Genomic DNA, 19,177 nt, shown 5'->3' with positions numbered 1-19,177 from the left:
TCACCGGCCCAATTTCAAAATTCGTAAGTTTCAGCAAGCAGACAGGCTTTTTCGATCCGTTCGCGTTATCTTACGAATTGTACCATCATCTTGAAGCGTGAAGGCGAGTTCCTGGTGGGTAAGAAGACTCCGGAAGACGTTCAAATCGACTTGAACGCGTGCAGAGCGCCAGCACGATTTCCGAGGTAATTGCGCAGGCGTGCAGGAGGATTCGCGTGTGAAGACCTGCAGCGCGCAGCTGTAGCGTAACACCAATTATGATCCGCGTCTGCGGCGTTACGCTTATCTGTCACGCACGTTCACCATGTGCTGTATCCGCCGCCGACGTTCCTGCTGCGGTTCTCTCTCGTCGTTAATCTTGACGAGCACGCATATTCTCCAGTCAGGAAACAACCGACGCAGAGTTGACTCAGTATTCAGGTAAGGTCAGTCGTCGGCGCTCCCGCGAGGTGGAGCAGTGTTGACAGCGTCAATGTGCATGACCAGCGGCAGTCATCAATTTCGGTACTGATAGTGTCCGACTCATATATTCTGATCCCATCATCGGGACCGCCTGTCAAAAGGGGTCCATTTTTTAAGGATAGGCATCGCTCAAAAGCTCGTTTGCAGGACGGACAGCTGCGGCTAACCCGCAATGCCACCATACCAGCTGCCGGTCGCCATCACCCTAGCCGGTGCTGCAGCATGCAGTCTGATCGTGTTTTTGATTTTTCGTCCCAAGGGAGGCAAGATTCAGCTACCCATCAGTGAGGAGGTGCCAGAGAGGGATCCGTTCGACGTCACCAAGCCGGAAGACCGCATTGACGGGTATCCTGTGAATGAAGAGGCATTCTGGTATCGAGTACGTGGGGCTCTCTGTGAATCCTCATTGCACTGACATCTTTGTATAGATGCGCTTGCGTAAGCTCGCCATCTCCATATTCCTGGGTTCCATCCTGGCGATTCAGAGCGTGTGCCTTGGATGGTCAGCAATAGACGACGACCGCAGCCAAGCCTTAATCCATGCCCTCCATGTCGCCTTCGCGCTCTACCTGCTCATCATCGCTGGACGGTCTGTCAGGAAACAAGACGGGTCGCATGCTGTATATATCGTCCACCTTTCCGCGCTGACGTTTGTCGCGACTGCTCTGTTCTTCACGACGGCCATCCTACCATCCTCGCGCCTTGCACATACAGGATCGTCGGATGTGTCCGCAGTACCGCTCGGCCTGTTCTATGCGACATTCACACTATACGCTATCTCACTCGTCATCGCAGCGACGACTCCGTGCGGCCCTCCCCTGCACTTCCCGCCGGAACAGATCTATTCTGAGAAGACGATAATGAAGGTCAGCACACAATACGCTGACAATGTATGCGGCATCAGGGGCGCATCAATGTGGGACACGCTGTTGTTCTCGTACACGACCAAGGTTGTTATGCTTGGGAACACGTCGGAGAGCCTCGAGATCGCCGACCTGCCGATCGTGCCTGCGGACATGCGCGCAACTACGCTCTTCGCGACCATGCGGGCGGCAATGCGGGCGTACAAGCTGCGCGTGGGATCGTGGAAGCCTAAGCCAGGTTCGGGATGGGAGCTGCTGTACCGCTTGGTGCGCGTGAATGCGAGAATGATTATGGCCGTCGTGGTGCTTGCCGCTGTAGCTGCTGTGCTATTCTATACGCCAGCATTCTTCCTTCGGAATGTCGTGTATTATTTGGAGGTGGACCCTGACAGGACGAACCGAGGGTGGGGATGGGTCTACTGCACTGGGCTGTTCGTTAGCAATGCGATAACACACCTTAGTGAGTGATATGTGACGCGGCAGAGCGGCCAGGTTGTTCTGATGTACCCGACAGTTACCGGGCAATTGTGGTCGCTATCAACTACTACGTTGCAAGTCCGCCTCAAGGTGCAGCTTAACTCAATACTGTTTGCGAAGACGCTTGTGCGCAAGGACGTCGCGTCATCGTCAGGTCCTGCGGCTGCCTCAGATGGCGCGACAAGTAGCGCGGCGAGTGGAGATGGAAAGTCAAAAGAGAAAGAGGAAGACGACTTCTCGAGCAAGGCGCAGATTATGACCCTTATGACCACGGATGTGGACCGCGTGAGCGAGTTTGCTTGGCATTTGTTCACTCTGATCGGTACGAAGGCTTTGTTCGCCTGAAGAAGTAATTTGGCTCATTGATGCCGCAGATTCACCTGTTGAGATCGTGATCGGGACACTGTTCCTGTATAACCTCCTCGGTATGTCTCATGGGTGGGCTATGTATGGGTAGAGCGTTAATTCATGCTTTCCTTAGGTATATCATGTTTCATCGGACTGGCGGTGACGTGTCTGTTTCTGCCCTTGAACCACTTTGCCGGCAAGGTCGTCGTTGGAGCTCAGGACAATCTCATGAAAGCACGCGATGAACGTGTTTCGTTGATGAACGAGGTGAGTAAAGGATCACATGCCAGTATGTAATGTGCTGATCTCCATCGCTCCAGATCCTTGGTGGCATCAGAATGCTGAAAGTGAGAGGGTTACGCTGCCGCTATGGTGATGAATAATTGACAGTTGTGCAACGTCAGTTCATGGCTTGGGAGCGCAGCTTCGAGGAGAGGGTTATGAAGATCCGTGCCAAGGAGCTAAAATACCAACGCCTGAATTACCATATTGAGGTATGGGCTTGTCGTTTTTTTTAATTTATACGGTGAACCTATCACTCATTGTTTTATAGGTTCTATTCAATGCAATTTGGTGTGTGCGATTACTGCGTGCAGCTCAAGGCTTGTGTTCATTTCTGCTCCGCACAGGAACTCAACTCCTATCGTCGTCACGCTCGTCTCGTTCTGGCACTTCGCCGTCGTTCGCCAGCAAGTGCTGACGCCGTCTATTGCGTTTACATCTGTGAGTGCTTTCATGTAGAGCTTACTTCTTAGGCCTTAATGATCAATGGTCTCTCCTCGAAGATTAGCAGTGCGTCCAATTCGTTGTTTATTTTTTGCAAATTATCTTGACAACCAATGTAAGTCTTCAACGAAATGAAGTTTGCTCTCAATGCACTTCCAGAGACATTCATCAACATGCTCCAAGTGTGTACTATTCGACATTCTTTTACTGTCCCGTACTTATACACTGCCTAGTCTCTTGTGTCAATGAGGCGCATCGAGAAGTACTTGCTCGGCCAGGAAGTAGCCAAGGTTGAACCTCTGGATGGCCAACCTCATCCCATCATACTACAAAATGCAACGATCACCTGGCCACAGGATCGCGTACATGGAGCGAGCGCGATTCCGTCCGTCGCGTCGACTCCCCAGCAGAAGTTCACTCTCCTTGATCTCTCGCTCAACTTTCCGCTCGGCGAGCTCACATTGATATGCGGCAGGCTTGGAAGTGGAAAGTCACTGCTGCTGCTTTGTAAGACTGCTGTTCTGCCTTGTCAAACTGTCCGGCGAGCTGATACATCGATGTTTAGCACTGTTGGGAGAGGCCGATGTACTGGCGGGACAGGTGATATCTCCTCGTACACCTCCAGATACCATCTCTTCGTTTGCTGGTGTGGTCGTACCCGAGGAAGAGTGGGTAGTCGAGGGTGTCTGCGCTTATGTTCCTCAGGTTAGTCTTCGAGTATATCTGTCTTTGATTGCATGATCGATCTTTGTGCAGTCTGCTTGGCTTCGCAATGCCTCCATAAAAGGTATTTTCCGCAAATTATTCATTGTTATCGCATGCTCACGTGCGTTCGCAGACAACATCCTGTTCGACTTGCCATACGTCGAGGAACGTTATCGCAAGACTCTCCAGGTGTGTGCTCTCGAGAGTGACCTCAAGATTCTCGAGGATGGTGATATGTCCGAGATCGGGGAGAAAGGAGTGAGTGTTACGAGGGCTCGCTTTTGGGTGGTGCATCGCGATCTGAATATATATTGTTAGGTGAATCTATCAGGTGGCCAGAAAGCCAGAGGTGCAGTACCATATTACAAATTACCGGCAGACTTACTGACGAGAATTTATCAGTGTCACTCGCTCGTGCGGTCTACTCACGGGCCTCAGTCCTTCTCTTGGACGACGTGCTGTCCGCTGGTAAGTCTCGTAGTTGTAGTGATCGCCTCGTGGTCTTACTCATTCCGTTCCCAGTCGATGCTCACACTGCTCGTCACCTGTACCACGAGTGCCTGAAAGGCGATCTGATGACTGGACGAACCGTGATTCTGGTATCGCACCACGTGCAGCTTTGTGCTCCTGGCGCAGAGTACGTCGTTGCGCTCGATAATGGTAGAGTGCAATATCAAGGCGACGTCGACGGCTTCCGCTCATCTGGGGTCATGAGCACGTTGGTTCAGTCAGGCGTTGCTGATAAAGAAGACGATAAGGAGGAAACTGCGGTCGAGACAGTTGAGGAACTTGTGCCCGTCCAGGAATATTCTACAGAGATCACGGAGGACGGCTCTGAGACGACGTCGACTGCAGCTGGTACGGAAGCCGACGTCAAAGCAGGGCCGAAGAAGGTGCCTCGGAAACTCATCGAGGAGGAGAAACGCGCTGTAGGACACATTGGCAAGGATGTCTGGACAGCCTATCTTGGCGCTTGCGGCGAATGGGGCTTTTGGATTGTTTTCGTGGCTGCACTGCTGCTCGCAGCGTTGAGCCCAGTGGCTGAGAATGGATGGCTTCGGTATGTATCGTGCTTCAGGCGTACCGTGCAGGAAAGACCGAGCTCTGTTCACAGCATATGGACTGGGTCGTCTACGGACACAGGCGAGCCGAAGAGCGCAATGTTCTACATCACGGTCTACGCCGCTGTAAGTAATCTACGTTCTACGTTCTTTCGCGCTTGTATAACATTCGTGATGTCCAGATTACTTGCATAGGTAACGTCTCACGATTGCAGATATCCCCTTCATTCTGATAATGTCTTTAGGTGTCGTCTTGACAACTCTGCGATGGTTTGTTGTATGTGAGTACGATGGATGCACGGTAGCTATATACATTGACACATGTCCTGCCAGACTACGGCGGTATCCACGCTTCCACTGTCCTACATAAACGTAAGATTCTTCATATAATTCCTCGCATTTTCTCATCGATGCTCAGGTCTGCTCGAGGGCGTGCTGTTCGCAAATATCCGGTTCCATGATACGATATCTCGCGGACGGCTTTTGAACCGTTTTGGAAAGGACTTCGAAGGTAGTTTTCTTGTCAATAAATCCTTATTCGTCCTCATGATTTTGTCTATAGGTGTCGACAGTTCTCTTCCAGACAATTTTGGACGAAGTGTCGTATACTGTTTCTCCGTGACGACGACGTTCATTACCATCACATATGTTGGCGGCTTCCCGTTTCTATTGGCAGCCGTCTTGTTTGGCACCTTATACTACAGCAGTAAGTTGATTTATGTGTTCTGGCTTCCCGATTGCCTGCTCATCTCTTTGATCTAGTTGGCAAAGTAAGTACCGCAAGATTCCACTGAATGTTTGTGAAGATAAAATGTCATCTCCTCATTACGTTATATAGGTTTACGGTCAGACTTCGCGAGACATGCGCAGATTGGGTAAGCAAGAGCAATTGAATGAACTAGCTATTTTCTAACAATCTTGTGCAGATTCTGTGACACGCTCTCCTTTATACTCTATCTATGGCGAGACTATAGCAGGAGTGACGGTGTTGCGCGCCTTCGGTGCTTCGACTAAGTTCATGAGGGACATGTTGCGTTGCGTCGATACGGTAGGCGGGCCTATTCCACTTTAGAAGCCGCGCCTGACTCGATCACTGTAGAATGCAAACCCGTACTATTGGATGTGGGGAGGTATGCATGTCTCATTGCGACCGGAGGTACATACCTCTGATAATTTCAATCAAGTGAATCGTTGGCTATCTGCGCGATTCAACCTTCTTTCCAGCGCTGTCGTCGGCGTTACCGCCTTCATCGCCATCCTCACCCCCAGTATCAATGCGTCTCTGGCTGGGTTCGCCCTCGCGTTCGCTTCGACGGTGCTGAATGACGTATGTGACCTTTATCTCGTCAGACCTATGGCAATGCTAACCATACATCATCCAGCTACTCTTTTTGGTAAGCGTGGCTGTTTCAAACATGCCGTAGAAATCTCGAACCTTCAAAATTATAGGTCCGTCGATTCGTTGGCTTGGAACAATCGATGGTCAGTCTGGAGTTTTCAATGGTGGGGCTGTGACTGACGGCCGTAATTGCCTTAGGTCGCTGTTGAGCGTATCAAAGAATTTTCTGAGCTTCCTCGAGAACCGCCAGAATTTATCGAGCCCAGACCTCCTGCGGCATGGCCGGAGAAGGGTGAAATCGTCTGCGAGAACCTAGTGATCCGCTATGCAGTAAGCACTGGACTCAGGTTATATGGTCGCCAAGTTTAAACTGGGGAAACTAGCCCGACTTGCCAAATGTGCTGCACAACCTCACTTTCAGAATAGAGCCGGGAGAGAAGGTCGGTGTGCTCGGAAGGACCGGATCAGGCAAGAGTACCCTGGCCCTGTCCTTCTTCCGTTTCGTAGAACCGACCGAAGGCCGAATCCTCATCGATGGACTAGACATCTCGAAAATGGGTCTTACTGACCTGCGCGGCAAGCTTACAATTATTCCTCGTCAGTTATTTGAGTCGTTTTTCGAAGCTATGAAACTGATCACTGCGCTTCACAGAGGATCCAACCATTCTCAGTGGGACGTTGAGGTCTACGTTAGATGTGTTCAATGAATATGAAGATGCAGAGATCGTGTGTTTGTTCATACTTCTGTGGACTCGACCTTGACTTCTGATATGCTCAGTATGAGGCGCTTCGCCGGGTCCATCTGATACCGGCGGGCGATAGATCTGATGAGGATCTTGAGACTGTGAATGCCAATGTGTTCCGCAACCTAGATTCTCCGGTCTCCGAGGGCGGAGAGAATTTTTCCACCGGGTGAGTACTGGCCACCACCTCACTGTGCTAGAAAGTCAACGTAACGACAGTGAGAAGCAATTGCTCTGCATGGCGCGAGCCATTCTCAAGCGAACGAAGGTTCTTCTGATGGATGAGGTACGCGCATTTAGATATTATAAATGATTTCGGGAAAGCCTATCGTGAACGTTCCAGGCAACTGCGAGGTAAGCGCTACGGGTGATAGTTCTGAAAACAAGACTCAATGACTGCAGTGTCGACTATGCGACGGATGAGTTGATCGGGAAGACAATACGACAGTGCGTACAAAGCTCATAAGCGAGTGCTTCGACGACTGACCCCGCGACTACAGCGAGTTTGCCGAGAGCACGATCCTCACCATTGCACATAGATTACGCACGGTGATAGACTATGATCGGGTGAGCGTAAATAGGTTTATTGCTCTTCCACGTCATTCTGAGCGTCGCACGCAGGTCATGCTCCTTGACCAAGGCCGAATCGCGGAATTTGACAAGCCACACGTCCTTCTTGCAGATCCGACATCTAAATTCCACGCTTTGTGCAAAGCAACGGGCAAGAACGAGTTTACCATGCTCAAGAAAATGGCTGGTGTGCCGTGATATGTCTACCTTGCGAATGCATCGAGGGCAATGCAGTGTAGTTTAGTGTCCACAGATTGACATGGACGATTGTTGTCGAGAGCAGTATTTGCATTGTTTATGTGAACTATATAACCTTGCTGTCTGCTTGTGCCATAGTGTCGAAGCGGGTAATTATGTTCGTTGACATGGCATGTTCCGAGGACAAAAGGTGCGCTAAGCGCCCAGACGCGTCGCGCGCCTCCTCTGGCGCAAGCCCTTGTTCAATTAGCTGTCCTCTTACCGCCACAGCCTGAGCGGTGCCGGTGAGCTTGCAAGCTTACGCGGTCGGACTGCGTAGATGATCGGTTGGAAGCCCGGGAAAATGGCACGCGATGCTCTCGCAGTGCTTCTCGGCGGTCTCATAGCTGCTATATGGGCGACTCCGATCGTGCACAGAGATCCTTGTTCCGCCATTGCGAATCAAACCTGGGTCTCGCCTCAGAACGTCAGGGCTTGCTTCACCTCATTCTCAGTGGAGACTGATATCAAGGAGAATGTACGTGCTCGCCCAGTCAAAATCCCGCTGAAAGGTAGATCATTGTCTTAAAGATCATAGAGGTCGTGAACAAGACGTTGGCTTTCCATACTTCAGTCAACTATCAGCGTCTGGCACCTCCGCCTTTCTCCAATGATGTACATGAGGACATCTTGGCGGACTTGGCACGAATCAGTAGCCAGAAGCACGCCTCGGATTTTGACTTTCACCTTGACCTATCTCGGGCTTTCAAGAGGCTCAATGATGGGCATTGCGTCTACATCAACCTATGCTATGACTATAAGGTCGGATACCATTAGCCACAATCTGTGCTGACGGCATTTGCTAGCACTATTTATGACATACGTGCCTACATCGCTTGTGCTACTGACGGAATCTGATGGGAGCCAGCATGTGCACATCGCACCAGAAGCATTCGAGGTCGCATCCGCTGAGTTCGGAGAAGAAATCGAATGGTGGCAGGAGGCGCTTCCTGGAGAACTGAAAGGCCAACTGAGCTCAGTGAGACATTACCGCACGCTCGCAAAGATGTGTTGACACCTATTCAACAGCTGTCCGGTGCCAAAGTCCTGCTTATTGATGGCGTTGATCCCTTTGTTGCGGTTAATGCTAATGCACTGATCACGGGAGGCTATCAGGGATACGGAACACGCCAAAACTCGTAAGATTCCTAAAGCCCTTCGGCCGATGTGCTGCTTATTGTGGTTGCCAGATTCTTCTCCAGCTACAACCGAGCTGAAACAGGTTGGGTCTATGTCATGGGTAACTTTGCGCAGCAAAGCCTACCGCTAATCGACTCCGTGATTCTGACCATACAACGGCTGGGCAGCGACAAGAACGATACAATCGTGGTGCGTTGCTCTCGATCGTGCTTCTATGCATGGAAGTAATCGAATTAGCTCCCATACCGCTCCCGCATATCACCATCTGCATCGCCATGGAGGGATGCTGCCTCGTTACGAGTTGATAACTGTATTGCAACGAATAGCACAAACGGCGTAGATCTCTACGCCGAAGCCGATGTGACCTCCGATTCCGAAAGGCGGCAGCAGCCCCTTCGCATACCGACAATCATTGAGGTTCGAAGACGCAAGCATCATATGAATGCCCTTGTGAACGCTGAGCCGCAACAGAGTGGCGAGCTGCCACCACGTCTCACGCCGCCATCTGCGCTGAATGGGAGCTCTGGTGTCGCGCAATTTCATATGCTGAACGATAGCCGGACTGGTGTTCTGGCACTTGGAAGCTTCTCGGCAAGCTCTTTCAAGAATCTGCAGCGGAGCTTGCTGGACGGTTTGCAGGGCTTGAAGGAGCAGGGTGCCGATCGGTTGATCGTTGACGTGGTGCGATCTTATCTTATCTGATATCCGATAACGTTCCTCAAGCGAACCTTTTTGAATAGACGAATAACGGTGGTGGTGAGTTAGTCCGCACGAGTGCATGCGATGCAATATTCATTTACCACTGGTCGCGCGACAGGCTACATTTGTATTGCCCATGTGAGTCTTTTGAAATAAAGCTTTATCCCGAGCCTAAAGTATCACCTTCCTCTTTGCAGTGGCTGCATCGTCTGGTGGGTGGCATCTCCTAACTTTCTCGGTATCAGGATACTCAAATAGACAATGGTGTTGCATGTAGATTGCCGGTCCGAAGAACACCACTATCCCGCAGGCAGGCTTGCAAACCCAGACCCGTGCAGGTCCTCTTGCGCAGTTTATCGTCCAAGAGATCGCGAGTGGTGCCGATCCTGAGAACCAACTGCTGTACAACCCCTTGAATTGGGAATTCGCTAACAATACTCCATTTCCGGCGTCGTTAGATTGGCTGTACCCTCCGGTGGAGAAGATCGTCAACCGGCGGGAGGACGCGTTCAGCCAGAGGTTGTATGTTTACGACCTCATTCGTGATTTGATATTGATGGCTTTTCTCAACCATCCAGGCTAGGTGACGAGTGCCAGCCGTTCGAGACGGACCCTCCGACAGAAGCGCTATTCGATCCAAAGAAGGTGACCATCGTTAGTAACGGGAGGTAAGTTCTCCCAATGTCTTCTCAGATTCTATCGCAACAGAAATGGGGTTGTGCCGACGGCGTTCTAGATGTGAAAGTTCGTGCTCGTTGTTCAGTGTATGTCGTCACATCATCAGAAGCGATGCAGTTGAAACATCGGTTTCTAGATAGCCATGTCAAAGGAAGAGGGAACCAAGACAGTCGTCGTCGGTGGCAAGGCTGACGTTCCACAGCAGTATTGCGGAATCGTAGGTGGTCAATCCACGCGGTTTGCTGATATCGACACGGAAATCAAGGTGTGCAGCTCTTCCAAATATCTTACAAGTCTGTTGCCTTGATAAATCCTAGACGGCTGGGCTTAAGAACCACTCGTTGGCTCCCCCTGATTTGTATGTGCTTTTAGCCTTTGCTATATGCAGTCGTGCTGAGCGCCTTCTCTTCATGATAACAGCAAGACGAATAGTATTCAAGGCATCACATGGAGGCTCGGATTTGGCATAGATGATCCATCGCGACCGGAAGGTCAGCGTTCGTGCATGAATCGCGCTATTGGCTGACGCATGTACAGAGTGGCAAGATCATCCCGCGGACGTGAATCTTCCGCTGACCGCGGACATGTCAGTTCTGAGTTCTTTTTTGACTTGACAGCCATTCTGACTCCGGCCCTCATTCATACGTGCCGACCTGATGTGCAAATACTTTATGCGGTCCCACAAGTGTGAACAAACCAATTGCTATCTGGGAGACAGTAGCCAGGAACGTTCTTTGAACCACTGTCATGCATGGCCATATCTTCTGAGACGAACAGTGGGGGAAGCGGCAATGTACTTTCGGTTGCTGATCATCGATCTTATGCGATAGAGAGCGCCTCTCTGGTCACGATGCGGGGATGCGTAAGTTTTGTGACGCTGCAAGGCGCCTACAGGAGAGATCATTCGACCGAAGTGAATCAACGTCGTCTCTGATCATTCATTGACACACAGCTTCGCTCTTGTGAGAAAGCCATGGCGAGGGAGATTCTCCTCAATGGGTGGTAATTCGTTGAACCGTGCGACTAGGATGAGCTTCTCAAGCCTATCAGAAAACGCCTCACACCCGGTCCCCCCACGCGCCTGAGACTGTCGACGGGTAATTGTCTCACGCCCTTCCGAGAAATCGTCCACATCTCTCCTGTTATCCCCGGATTCAAGCATTCTTCCCCTCGCGGCCGCGCATTTCGCACGCGAGAGGCGCTTTGTAGAGTCGAGAAGCGCGACATGGAGTATTATCATGATCCATGCAGAAAGGGTCAACCAAGGTGTCAGAGCTCGGGTTCAGAGATGTTTCCATTTGCATTTACTTGTCCCCTATAAATGTTCTCCGCTCTAGGCCTACAATGCTGGACCCGCTTTGTCCTCCCCCGTAGCATTTCCCCGATACGTACTCACTAGTTCATTGAGCGGTAAGTGAAGCACGCTTCCGGCTCCTTCTGACTAACATCTGGGCTTATACTTTGAATAATAGTCATTCAGGTTTGCGATGGATATTAAGCAGATTGAAGCCCTGTCTTCAGTGATCTCAACCTCGGTCGCTCAATTGAAGGAACTGCAAGCATCGCTCAAGACAACGGATCACTCCGCGTCGACTGCCCGGGCTGAGTTCCTCAAGCCCTCCTTGGAGGTGGTAGCAGCTGCGTCGCAGCTGATTGCCCTTGTTCGCACGCCTGAGCGCTACCTCATGGATATGTCAACTGCTGTACGTACGCTTTACAACAGCTCGTTCCTAGTCTGACCGGTACATCCAGCATCAAATCAGCTCGTCATTGCGTGTGGTCGTGGAGACCCATGTGACCGAGATCATTCGTGAGAAAGGCAAGGGTGCCATGAAGTCGTTGCACATCAAAGAGATCAGCGCATACAACCATGTCAACTATCTAAAGCTTGGTGTGCATTCGAACTTGTTCAATATGCGCGTTAGATACTGAATGTTTGTGTTCATAGGACGAGTCCTGCGCTTGCTGGCGACACATCACATCTACGAAGAGGTCTCCCCGAACGTTTTCGCTAACAACAGCATATCCATCGTGATGGATACAGGCAAGTCCCTGGCTGAGCTTGATGCGAAGCCGGTGGAGAAATACGATGGCAGCAACGGTATCGCGGCCTTGGTCGGTCTCTTGTGCGTGCGAACGCAAGCAAATGATTGTCTACTGCGCTCATTGAATCTTTCGGTTACAGCTCGGACGAAACCATGCACAATTCCGTTTGCATTGCGGACATCCTGAAGAATCCCGAGACGACAAACTCCTTCTCACCTTTCGACGCGCCGTTCTCGATAGCTTGGCCGGGCACAAAGAATATCAAGATGTATGACTGGCTCAATCTGCCGGAGAACCTGCCCCGCCTAAAGCGCTTCGGCATGGCCATGAATGGTATGAACAGCATGACCCCGCCTGATGCGATTTTGCGAGGTGTGTCTGCTCGCATTGCTATAGCGAATCAGTATGGACGTAGCATCCCTCTACACAGGCTTCAACTGGTCTAGCCTTCCTGAAGGAAGCGTCGTAGTCGACTGTGGTGGAGGTGTCGGCTCGGTGTCCCTTCCCATCGTACAGACCTGCCCGCAAATCCATCTTGTCGTACAAGACACAGGACCTGTGGTAGCAGAGGCGCCGGCGGTTAGTGCAGCGTGTGATTTCTCTGAAGGGTGTATTGATTCATTCTCTCCTGCCTCAGTTCTGGCAAACGAAGCAGCCTGAGGCTTTGGCACAAGGCCGAGTGTCGTTCCAAGGTAGGCATTTGACGCAAGTCGCACTGGTCATTTTGGCCGACTAACAACGGCTATGCTTGCAGCGCACAACTTCTTCGAACCACAGCCTGCTGCTAATAGCAACGTTTCTGTCTACTTGTTGCGGATGATTATGCACAACTGGCCGGATGCAGAGTGTGTGCAGATTCTCAAGCGTTTGCACCAGAGCAGCACCAAAAACACTCGAATCGTCATCGTCGACAACATCATGTTGTATGCCTCTCGCGAACAGAACGTCGAGGGACAGGATACCGGCGCGTCCGACCCCGAGGCGCTCGCGCCAGAGCCCTTGTTGGCGAACTGGGGCGCTGCAAACTCGCTCTCGTACAAGCAGGATATCAACGTAAGTCGCATGATCCCGAAGACCATTCCCGGAGTGACATCTGATGCGATATCCTGTAGATGCTGAGCAACCACAACGCATGCGAACGAACCCTCCCTGAGTTCGCAGACTTGCTCGGACAAGCAGGTTTCCGCATCGTTGAGGTGCATCAAGCTCACCAGAGCTGGTTGCCGCAGATTGTAGCCGTGCCAGTGTAGGCCTGAATGGTCTGCTTGAGACGAGGTTCTGTGAGTTCAATCGGACAATTGTCTTTCGGTGCATTGGAGTGGCGTTGGTATTCAACACACTTGATACAGCAGTGGCGATCGATCTGGTGTAGTTTGCGCAAATCATTGTATAGACAAGAAACCGTCAATGGATTTGATTAGCGGTGCTTGCGCGTGCACATATCTATGTAGAAGACAGCCGATGCCGGGCTACGCCTTGATTTTTGCTAGGATTAAGACCAACTCATCCCACACAGCCCGTCCTTTGATTCATCAGTGTGCTGCGGGCTTGCATCAGTCACGCAATGGCTGTCAATCAGTCCGAGTGCTCCGACGAACCAATTCTGGTTAGCCAATGAACGTATCAGCAGGCTGATGGCGAACAATTGCTTTGTGAGGCCCCACACCGGCTCCCCCTCACAAATTCCGGTGTCTGTAAAATCGGTCAGCAGATCTATGTTACGTCGCAGTGGTCAGATATTCTGGAACACTTATACGGTATATCCGCAGCTAGCGATCCGATGACCTTCCAAGCAGCACGTCCTCCTGACACGACTTTTCGGGTGACCAGAACACGATTACACACTGTTACCCGGTGTCGGGAGAAGTGATAAGGAGGGCATTATAAGCTTGCAGCGTCGCCGTGCCATGGACCAACTTGTACACATCGCACGATGGTTGACCTACAGGACGTGGCCGACGCCTGGCTTACCAAGTTCGCCGTCGCGGTGTTCTCTGGTGACGTTGCAGCGACGGTAGACTGCTTCATACCCAATGGCTGGCTTCGCGATGTGCTAATCTTCACTTGGGACACTCGTTCGCTCGAGGGTCGCGAAAAGATAGCCGCATACCTTCAGGACACTCTCTCTTCGGCGCACATTTCAAACTTCAAGCTCGACGAAAAGCCTGGTCTGAAGCCAGAGCACGCGCTTGATAGAGCTGTCGCGACAGGGTTCACTTTCGAAACCCCGGATCGTACTGGACGTGGATATGCCTACCTGGTGAAAGATGACGGGTCATCCGAATGGAAAGCTTTATCAGTCTTCATGATGGTGGAGGAGATCAAGGACCACGAGGAATTGGGTCCGGAGCTCGGTGTCTATGGTGGACATACGCTCTCTTGGGAAGAAGTGAACGCTGCACGCCGGGCTGCTATCGAAAGCGATCCCTACGTGGTTATAAGTGAGTGTAAACAACATCTACCATCGCTGATGACGCTGACAGACAAGTTGAGTCGGAGCGGGACAGACTGGGCTGAACATTGCAGCTCGCTTCAAGCAGATGAACATACCAACAATCGTCGTAGAAAGGAACAGACGAGTCGGCGATCAGTGGAGACAACGCTATCCGACGTTATCGTTGCATACAACGCGCGCCCATCATACCTGTACGTGCTCGTCAGTCGCTGTTCCGCGATGTTAATTGAACGTACGCTTCACCCAGTGCTGTACCAGCCCTATCCTCTTAACTGGCCGAAATACACCCCGCGTGATAAAGTTGCCGACTGGCTGGAGCAATACGTCCATTCTCAGGATCTCATTGTTTGGACCAATTCACACATTCTTCCTGACCCGATTTACGACGTCAAGGAGAAACGGTGGCATATCGTTGTCAGTAAAGATGGAAGCGAAGTAAAGCTGAACCCAGCCCACACCGTTATCTGCGTAGGCACTCTTGGAGCGCCTTCAATTCCCGACGTTCCAGATAGAGATGTCTTCCAAGGAGATGTCATACATGCGAGCACGTACAAGGGCGGAGAGCCATATGCTGGCAAGAAAACCATCGTCGTCGGAGCCGGCAACACATCGGCAGATATCTGTCAAGATCTCTCCTTCCGTGGTGCAAAGTCAGTCACTATGGTGCAACGCTCGTCAACCTGCGTGGTATCGTCGAAGACGATCGCCGGCGTGATGTCGGTGGCATTTCCGGATGGCGTACCATACGAGATATGCGACATCAAGTACTGGTCCATGCCGCTGAACCTACAGCGGAAGATGGCGCGAGCACGAGAAGCTTTAATGTGGGAGACGGAGAAGGACCTGCATGATCAGCTCAAGAAAGGCGGATTGAAGCTGAACATGGGAAGAGACGGTTCCGGACAGCACTTCCTAATATATGAGCGGTCTGGAGGTGCGATGTCTATTTTAAAGTTACGTTCTCAGGTGCTGACTTACTCGCACAGGCTTTTGTAAATCCTTTTTCCTCAGGGGGCCTTTGCCAGTATGCTGATCACAGGCTCATTTTGATTGACAGGGATCGACGTAGGTTGTGGTCCGCTAATTGGTTCCGGAACGGTCAAGGTCAAGCAAGGTGTTGAGCTCAAGCGACTTACCAAGAATGGAGCTGTGTTTACAGATGATTCTGAGGTGGAAGCCGATCTGGTCGTCTTCGCGTATGCCCGTATCACGATGTTCTGTTCGCCAACTGCTAAGCCACTGCATCGATAGAACAGGGTATTTGGATCCTCGAGATAGTTTGAAAGAAACTTTCGGGAAGGAGACCATCGAACAGACAAGTCCGTTATGGGGTCTAGACGAGGAAGGCGAGATTCGAGGTGCCTATAGACGATCAGGCCATCCAGGCGTAAGTGTCAAAAAACATTCCACCACCCATCTGGCTTGCTGACATAGATACAACCATCAGATATGGTACGGCGCAGGCGATTTTTCAATGTCGCGGCCGCTGTCCAAACAACTGGTGAGCAGCGTCTGCAATGGCAGGTATGATCAGAATGACCGATCGATTCACTTGCACATACAGGCACTCCAAATTAAAGCGATCCAGTTGGGAATGATGCCTCAATAAGACGGAGAAGCCACGGCCTGTTGTTGTAGCAGAACGAGGATCTATACAGTTAGAGGTTCGTATGCTGTGGTGAGATTCTTGCATATATCTTGAATCCTGTAGATAGTGTGTCTGCTACTGCTGTCAAGTATCCGCACCACGTCTTCACATTGCACTGGATCAATGACCCACATGAGAGTCGCTTAAAATGGCTTGCTTCTGCGAAGCACAACGGGCACCTAGGCAAATGTCCTCACGGATTAGGCTGTGATCGTGATCTGCACTGCGGAGACAATCGCCTTCGGAAAAAATCAGAAAGTGGCACGTCACACAAGCGAACCTGACGACGTGGTAGAGTTCATAGAAATCTTGGGCATATAAAATCAAATCCCCTAGATTCCACCGTATCTAGATCTGCCTCTTGTACAAGCCATGTCCTATGGACCTGGCGAGAGACTGAGTTTTATTTTGACCCTGTTACAATGTTTTTCATGTCAATGGAGCAAGAACGGAAAAAGCCACGGAAACAGAATTGACGGGTTCTGGGGATTCGAGTTACCTGTATTGGAGATAATAGGAGGTAACGTAGAATGTGACCTTCATTAAGCTTCGAGATCGAAGCTGCAGTAGCGAGAAACTTTTGATGTACGTCAAATGGGCACGACCGGGAGACAGATCCAAGCAGATAGTCAATAGTACGTGGCCGTGAACGTTGAACTCGAGATTTTTTAAACACAATTCCGCGTCTCACGTGATTGCGCCACATACAACGAGCGTCTATTCAAAGCGTGCCGGATTCGGACCTATTCAGACCTTCTTCGTAGCGACTGCTCCTTCCTTTTATTACTTTCATCGTGAGCTTTGCGCATACATATCTCTCCAGAGAACATATGTATTTCCTCACCAATACTTGACTAATGCGGATGAAGTCACACTGGCGGCACCGTATGGATACATGCTGCAGCCTGCGCCGCTCTGAGCTTGAGTCACAGGCTGAGGCTCACAGCGCAGACCAATGTTACTTGGTCGCTATTGTTCGTAAGCAACATGCCCCCTCTATGCTTGTCTTCGATGTGAGTAGTACTCTCTACATGTCACTGCCAATGTTTAATTCCTGAGATTTGCTTGTTCGCCGCGTTCCATGGACTGCGATCATGCAAATCATGACAACTGGCTCAGATGCAGTCGATAAACCGTTGAAGATGGTTGGTTCCTCAAAACGAAAGCCTTGCTTACAGTATTTCTATCGCAAATGAATTGTCCGAAGCATAATCTTATTCGATGAGGCATGCGAATGAAGCTAATAATGCTCCATGACGAGCAATAGTCTCAATTCCACTACCCCATGACGCTGGAAACATAGTACGCTGTATCGCTAGGCTGGCTTTATCGACATACATGCGATCGTTCACCCTCCACCAATTCGGGGCCTTGGGCTGTGGTTGAGCTGCAGAAGGTAATGACAATGTTTCGCTTATCGAAGTCGAACCCAGCGTTGGACAATGTCTCTCAAGCCACTTGTTCCGAACGTTCTCGACTACGCTTCTGCTGCAGAGATGTTTCATGACATCCTGCATCATGCTGGATCATGATGTAAATGTCGTGGGGTCTGGCTGGGATTTAACAGACGTTCCGTACGAAGTACCTGACACACCAACGTCCATGCATGGTACGAGTATTTCTATCTCCAGCCGATCAGCCCTTCGTCAACGCCTTGTGACTTGATTGTTCAGACTCAACGCCTCCGCTTCGGGAAGCTTGGTAGATTCGACTGCTGCCAGCGCCTCGCATTTCGGATCTTCCCTGAGTACGATACCCCAATTTCTGCTAAGCGTGATGCAACACGCCCCCCCGCGTAGATATCTCATGTCTACCGCAAGGCATTCTGCAGCGCCTTCTCCTTGGATCATTCTCTCATTGGAGGTGTCTCAGGTAGAGCAATGACTGGCCGCTAGCGCGTCATTTCCAATCCGTCACCGGCCTTCCTATCTCAGCAGCAGAAGGAATAGATGGTCTGCTGACCATTGTGTAAGGGAAGCACAGTCTCATTTGTCGCCTCAACTGTTGATACTGTCGAGTGTTACGTCAATGCCAGGTACGACGACGCAGGTTTGTAGACGTAAATCGGAAGCGAAAAGGAATGTCGAATATTAGCAGCCATCGGTAATGTGTTCTAAGTCTGGAAAACGTGGTGACCATTGATATCGGGTCCCCTCCCTCTGCGTGAAGGATAGCTGTAATGGTAGGATGTTTTCCAATTTACCTAGAGGCCCCCATGAATGCAGCGTGAATCAGATCTATGTCGGCTGTCCGGCGCGGATGAACGCACGTATGGTGAAGTCTGAGAAACCGACCGCTCAACATAGAACACGGTGAGAGCAATCACCGCAATGACAGCACAGAGAGGTTAGCTTACATTGTTGGTTCCAGCAGAGTGGCTGGAGGCGTCTCATAGCGTCAGCATTCGCCGAGCGCCTGTCTATGACTTGATAGTGGTACAAATATTCAATATGCAGTGTTCAATCAACTTGCGCCATGATTCTCAACGAGCTGCTGCACCTACGTTGAAATAGGGTGGCCGTCGTTTCCTGTCCGCTGTACGCGGCTGTGACTAGCCGTAATCTGCCAAGGCAGCCGAAGATGCCGGCAACACAAGCGTACCACTCTCATGTGCGCGGTCCGGGGTATCTTTCGCGGGCCACATTAGCGAGTCATCTCACACGGGATAATTCCATTGAACTAGAAGGAGTTCGTGTAAGCGCGGCTGCACTCATATTGCGTATAGCATCATATAGCATCATACCTCCATTATTGAAGCTTCCGACCGGGCCGGTTGCAACGCGTCGAAGACAGCTCGAAATAGTTCGAACGTCAGCCTGCGGCAGAGTTAAAGCAATTAATGATGCTATATCGTCATGCTCGCGAAGGCTTGGCTTCTGCTTCGTCCGTCTGTCATCGCTGACTGGTCCTTCGCCTGCTCATGGCATGACGATTGCCCACTCATGACGATTGCCACGCGGATTAGGATTTGGCTTCACGC

At 50.9% G+C, this 19,177-nt stretch overlaps 5 protein-coding genes across 5 annotated transcripts; 4 read left to right on the top strand and 1 right to left on the bottom strand.

The window, feature by feature from the left end:
* Window positions 1-340: 340 nt before the first annotated feature.
* LAESUDRAFT_731659 (multidrug resistance-associated ABC transporter) lies at window positions 341-7,661 on the top strand. The gene is made up of 40 exons (XM_040910087.1): window positions 341-841; window positions 891-1,785; window positions 1,840-2,124; window positions 2,177-2,227; window positions 2,284-2,417; window positions 2,471-2,497; window positions 2,555-2,644; window positions 2,704-2,723; window positions 2,780-2,873; window positions 2,936-2,942; window positions 2,997-3,058; window positions 3,110-3,383; window positions 3,442-3,581; window positions 3,633-3,663; window positions 3,715-3,839; window positions 3,900-3,930; window positions 3,984-4,049; window positions 4,104-4,641; window positions 4,696-4,768; window positions 4,825-4,837; window positions 4,888-4,923; window positions 4,976-5,014; window positions 5,061-5,153; window positions 5,205-5,348; window positions 5,405-5,412; window positions 5,481-5,517; window positions 5,569-5,690; window positions 5,742-5,772; window positions 5,827-5,969; window positions 6,025-6,036; window positions 6,092-6,124; window positions 6,180-6,311; window positions 6,365-6,578; window positions 6,634-6,707; window positions 6,760-6,893; window positions 6,944-7,010; window positions 7,068-7,078; window positions 7,127-7,171; window positions 7,225-7,291; window positions 7,346-7,661. The coding sequence occupies exons 1-40, from the start codon at window positions 635-637 to the stop codon at window positions 7,490-7,492; spliced, it is 4,752 nt and encodes a 1,583-aa protein (XP_040758803.1). The 5' UTR covers window positions 341-634; the 3' UTR covers window positions 7,493-7,661.
* Window positions 7,662-7,752: 91 nt separating this feature from the next.
* LAESUDRAFT_816144 (uncharacterized protein) lies at window positions 7,753-11,176 on the top strand. The gene is made up of 17 exons (XM_040914748.1): window positions 7,753-8,009; window positions 8,063-8,293; window positions 8,400-8,510; window positions 8,561-8,670; window positions 8,722-8,860; window positions 8,909-9,352; window positions 9,412-9,427; window positions 9,489-9,508; window positions 9,568-9,582; window positions 9,648-9,889; window positions 9,949-10,038; window positions 10,107-10,134; window positions 10,185-10,313; window positions 10,366-10,406; window positions 10,469-10,539; window positions 10,586-10,634; window positions 10,735-11,176. The coding sequence occupies exons 1-17, from the start codon at window positions 7,812-7,814 to the stop codon at window positions 10,784-10,786; spliced, it is 1,986 nt and encodes a 661-aa protein (XP_040758802.1). The 5' UTR covers window positions 7,753-7,811; the 3' UTR covers window positions 10,787-11,176.
* Window positions 10,792-11,381, bottom strand: LAESUDRAFT_498233 (uncharacterized protein). The gene has a single exon (XM_040902694.1). The coding sequence runs from the start codon at window positions 11,286-11,288 to the stop codon at window positions 10,983-10,985; it is 306 nt and encodes a 101-aa protein (XP_040758801.1). The 5' UTR covers window positions 11,289-11,381; the 3' UTR covers window positions 10,792-10,982.
* LAESUDRAFT_708047 (S-adenosyl-L-methionine-dependent methyltransferase) lies at window positions 11,286-13,539 on the top strand. Its single transcript, XM_040906673.1, has 9 exons — window positions 11,286-11,458; window positions 11,521-11,751; window positions 11,801-11,939; window positions 11,997-12,174; window positions 12,234-12,466; window positions 12,525-12,673; window positions 12,732-12,786; window positions 12,849-13,147; window positions 13,207-13,539. Exons 2-9 carry the CDS (start codon window positions 11,536-11,538, stop codon window positions 13,342-13,344), a joined length of 1,407 nt encoding a protein of 468 aa, XP_040758800.1. The 5' UTR covers window positions 11,286-11,458; window positions 11,521-11,535; the 3' UTR covers window positions 13,345-13,539.
* A 418-nt stretch (window positions 13,540-13,957) lies between these two features.
* LAESUDRAFT_731654 (FAD/NAD-P-binding domain-containing protein) lies at window positions 13,958-16,341 on the top strand. The gene is made up of 8 exons (XM_040910086.1): window positions 13,958-14,535; window positions 14,588-14,740; window positions 14,797-15,483; window positions 15,536-15,541; window positions 15,607-15,745; window positions 15,801-15,936; window positions 15,997-16,050; window positions 16,114-16,341. Exons 1-8 carry the CDS (start codon window positions 14,028-14,030, stop codon window positions 16,156-16,158), a joined length of 1,728 nt encoding a protein of 575 aa, XP_040758799.1. The 5' UTR covers window positions 13,958-14,027; the 3' UTR covers window positions 16,159-16,341.
* Window positions 16,342-19,177: the final 2,836 nt, after the last annotated feature.

The sequence above is a fragment of the Laetiporus sulphureus genome (genome assembly GCF_001632365.1).
Source record: "Laetiporus sulphureus 93-53 unplaced genomic scaffold LAESUscaffold_67, whole genome shotgun sequence".
Lineage (NCBI taxonomy): Eukaryota > Fungi > Basidiomycota > Agaricomycetes > Polyporales > Laetiporaceae > Laetiporus > Laetiporus sulphureus.
This window is presented reverse-complemented; position numbering and strand designations above follow the sequence as displayed.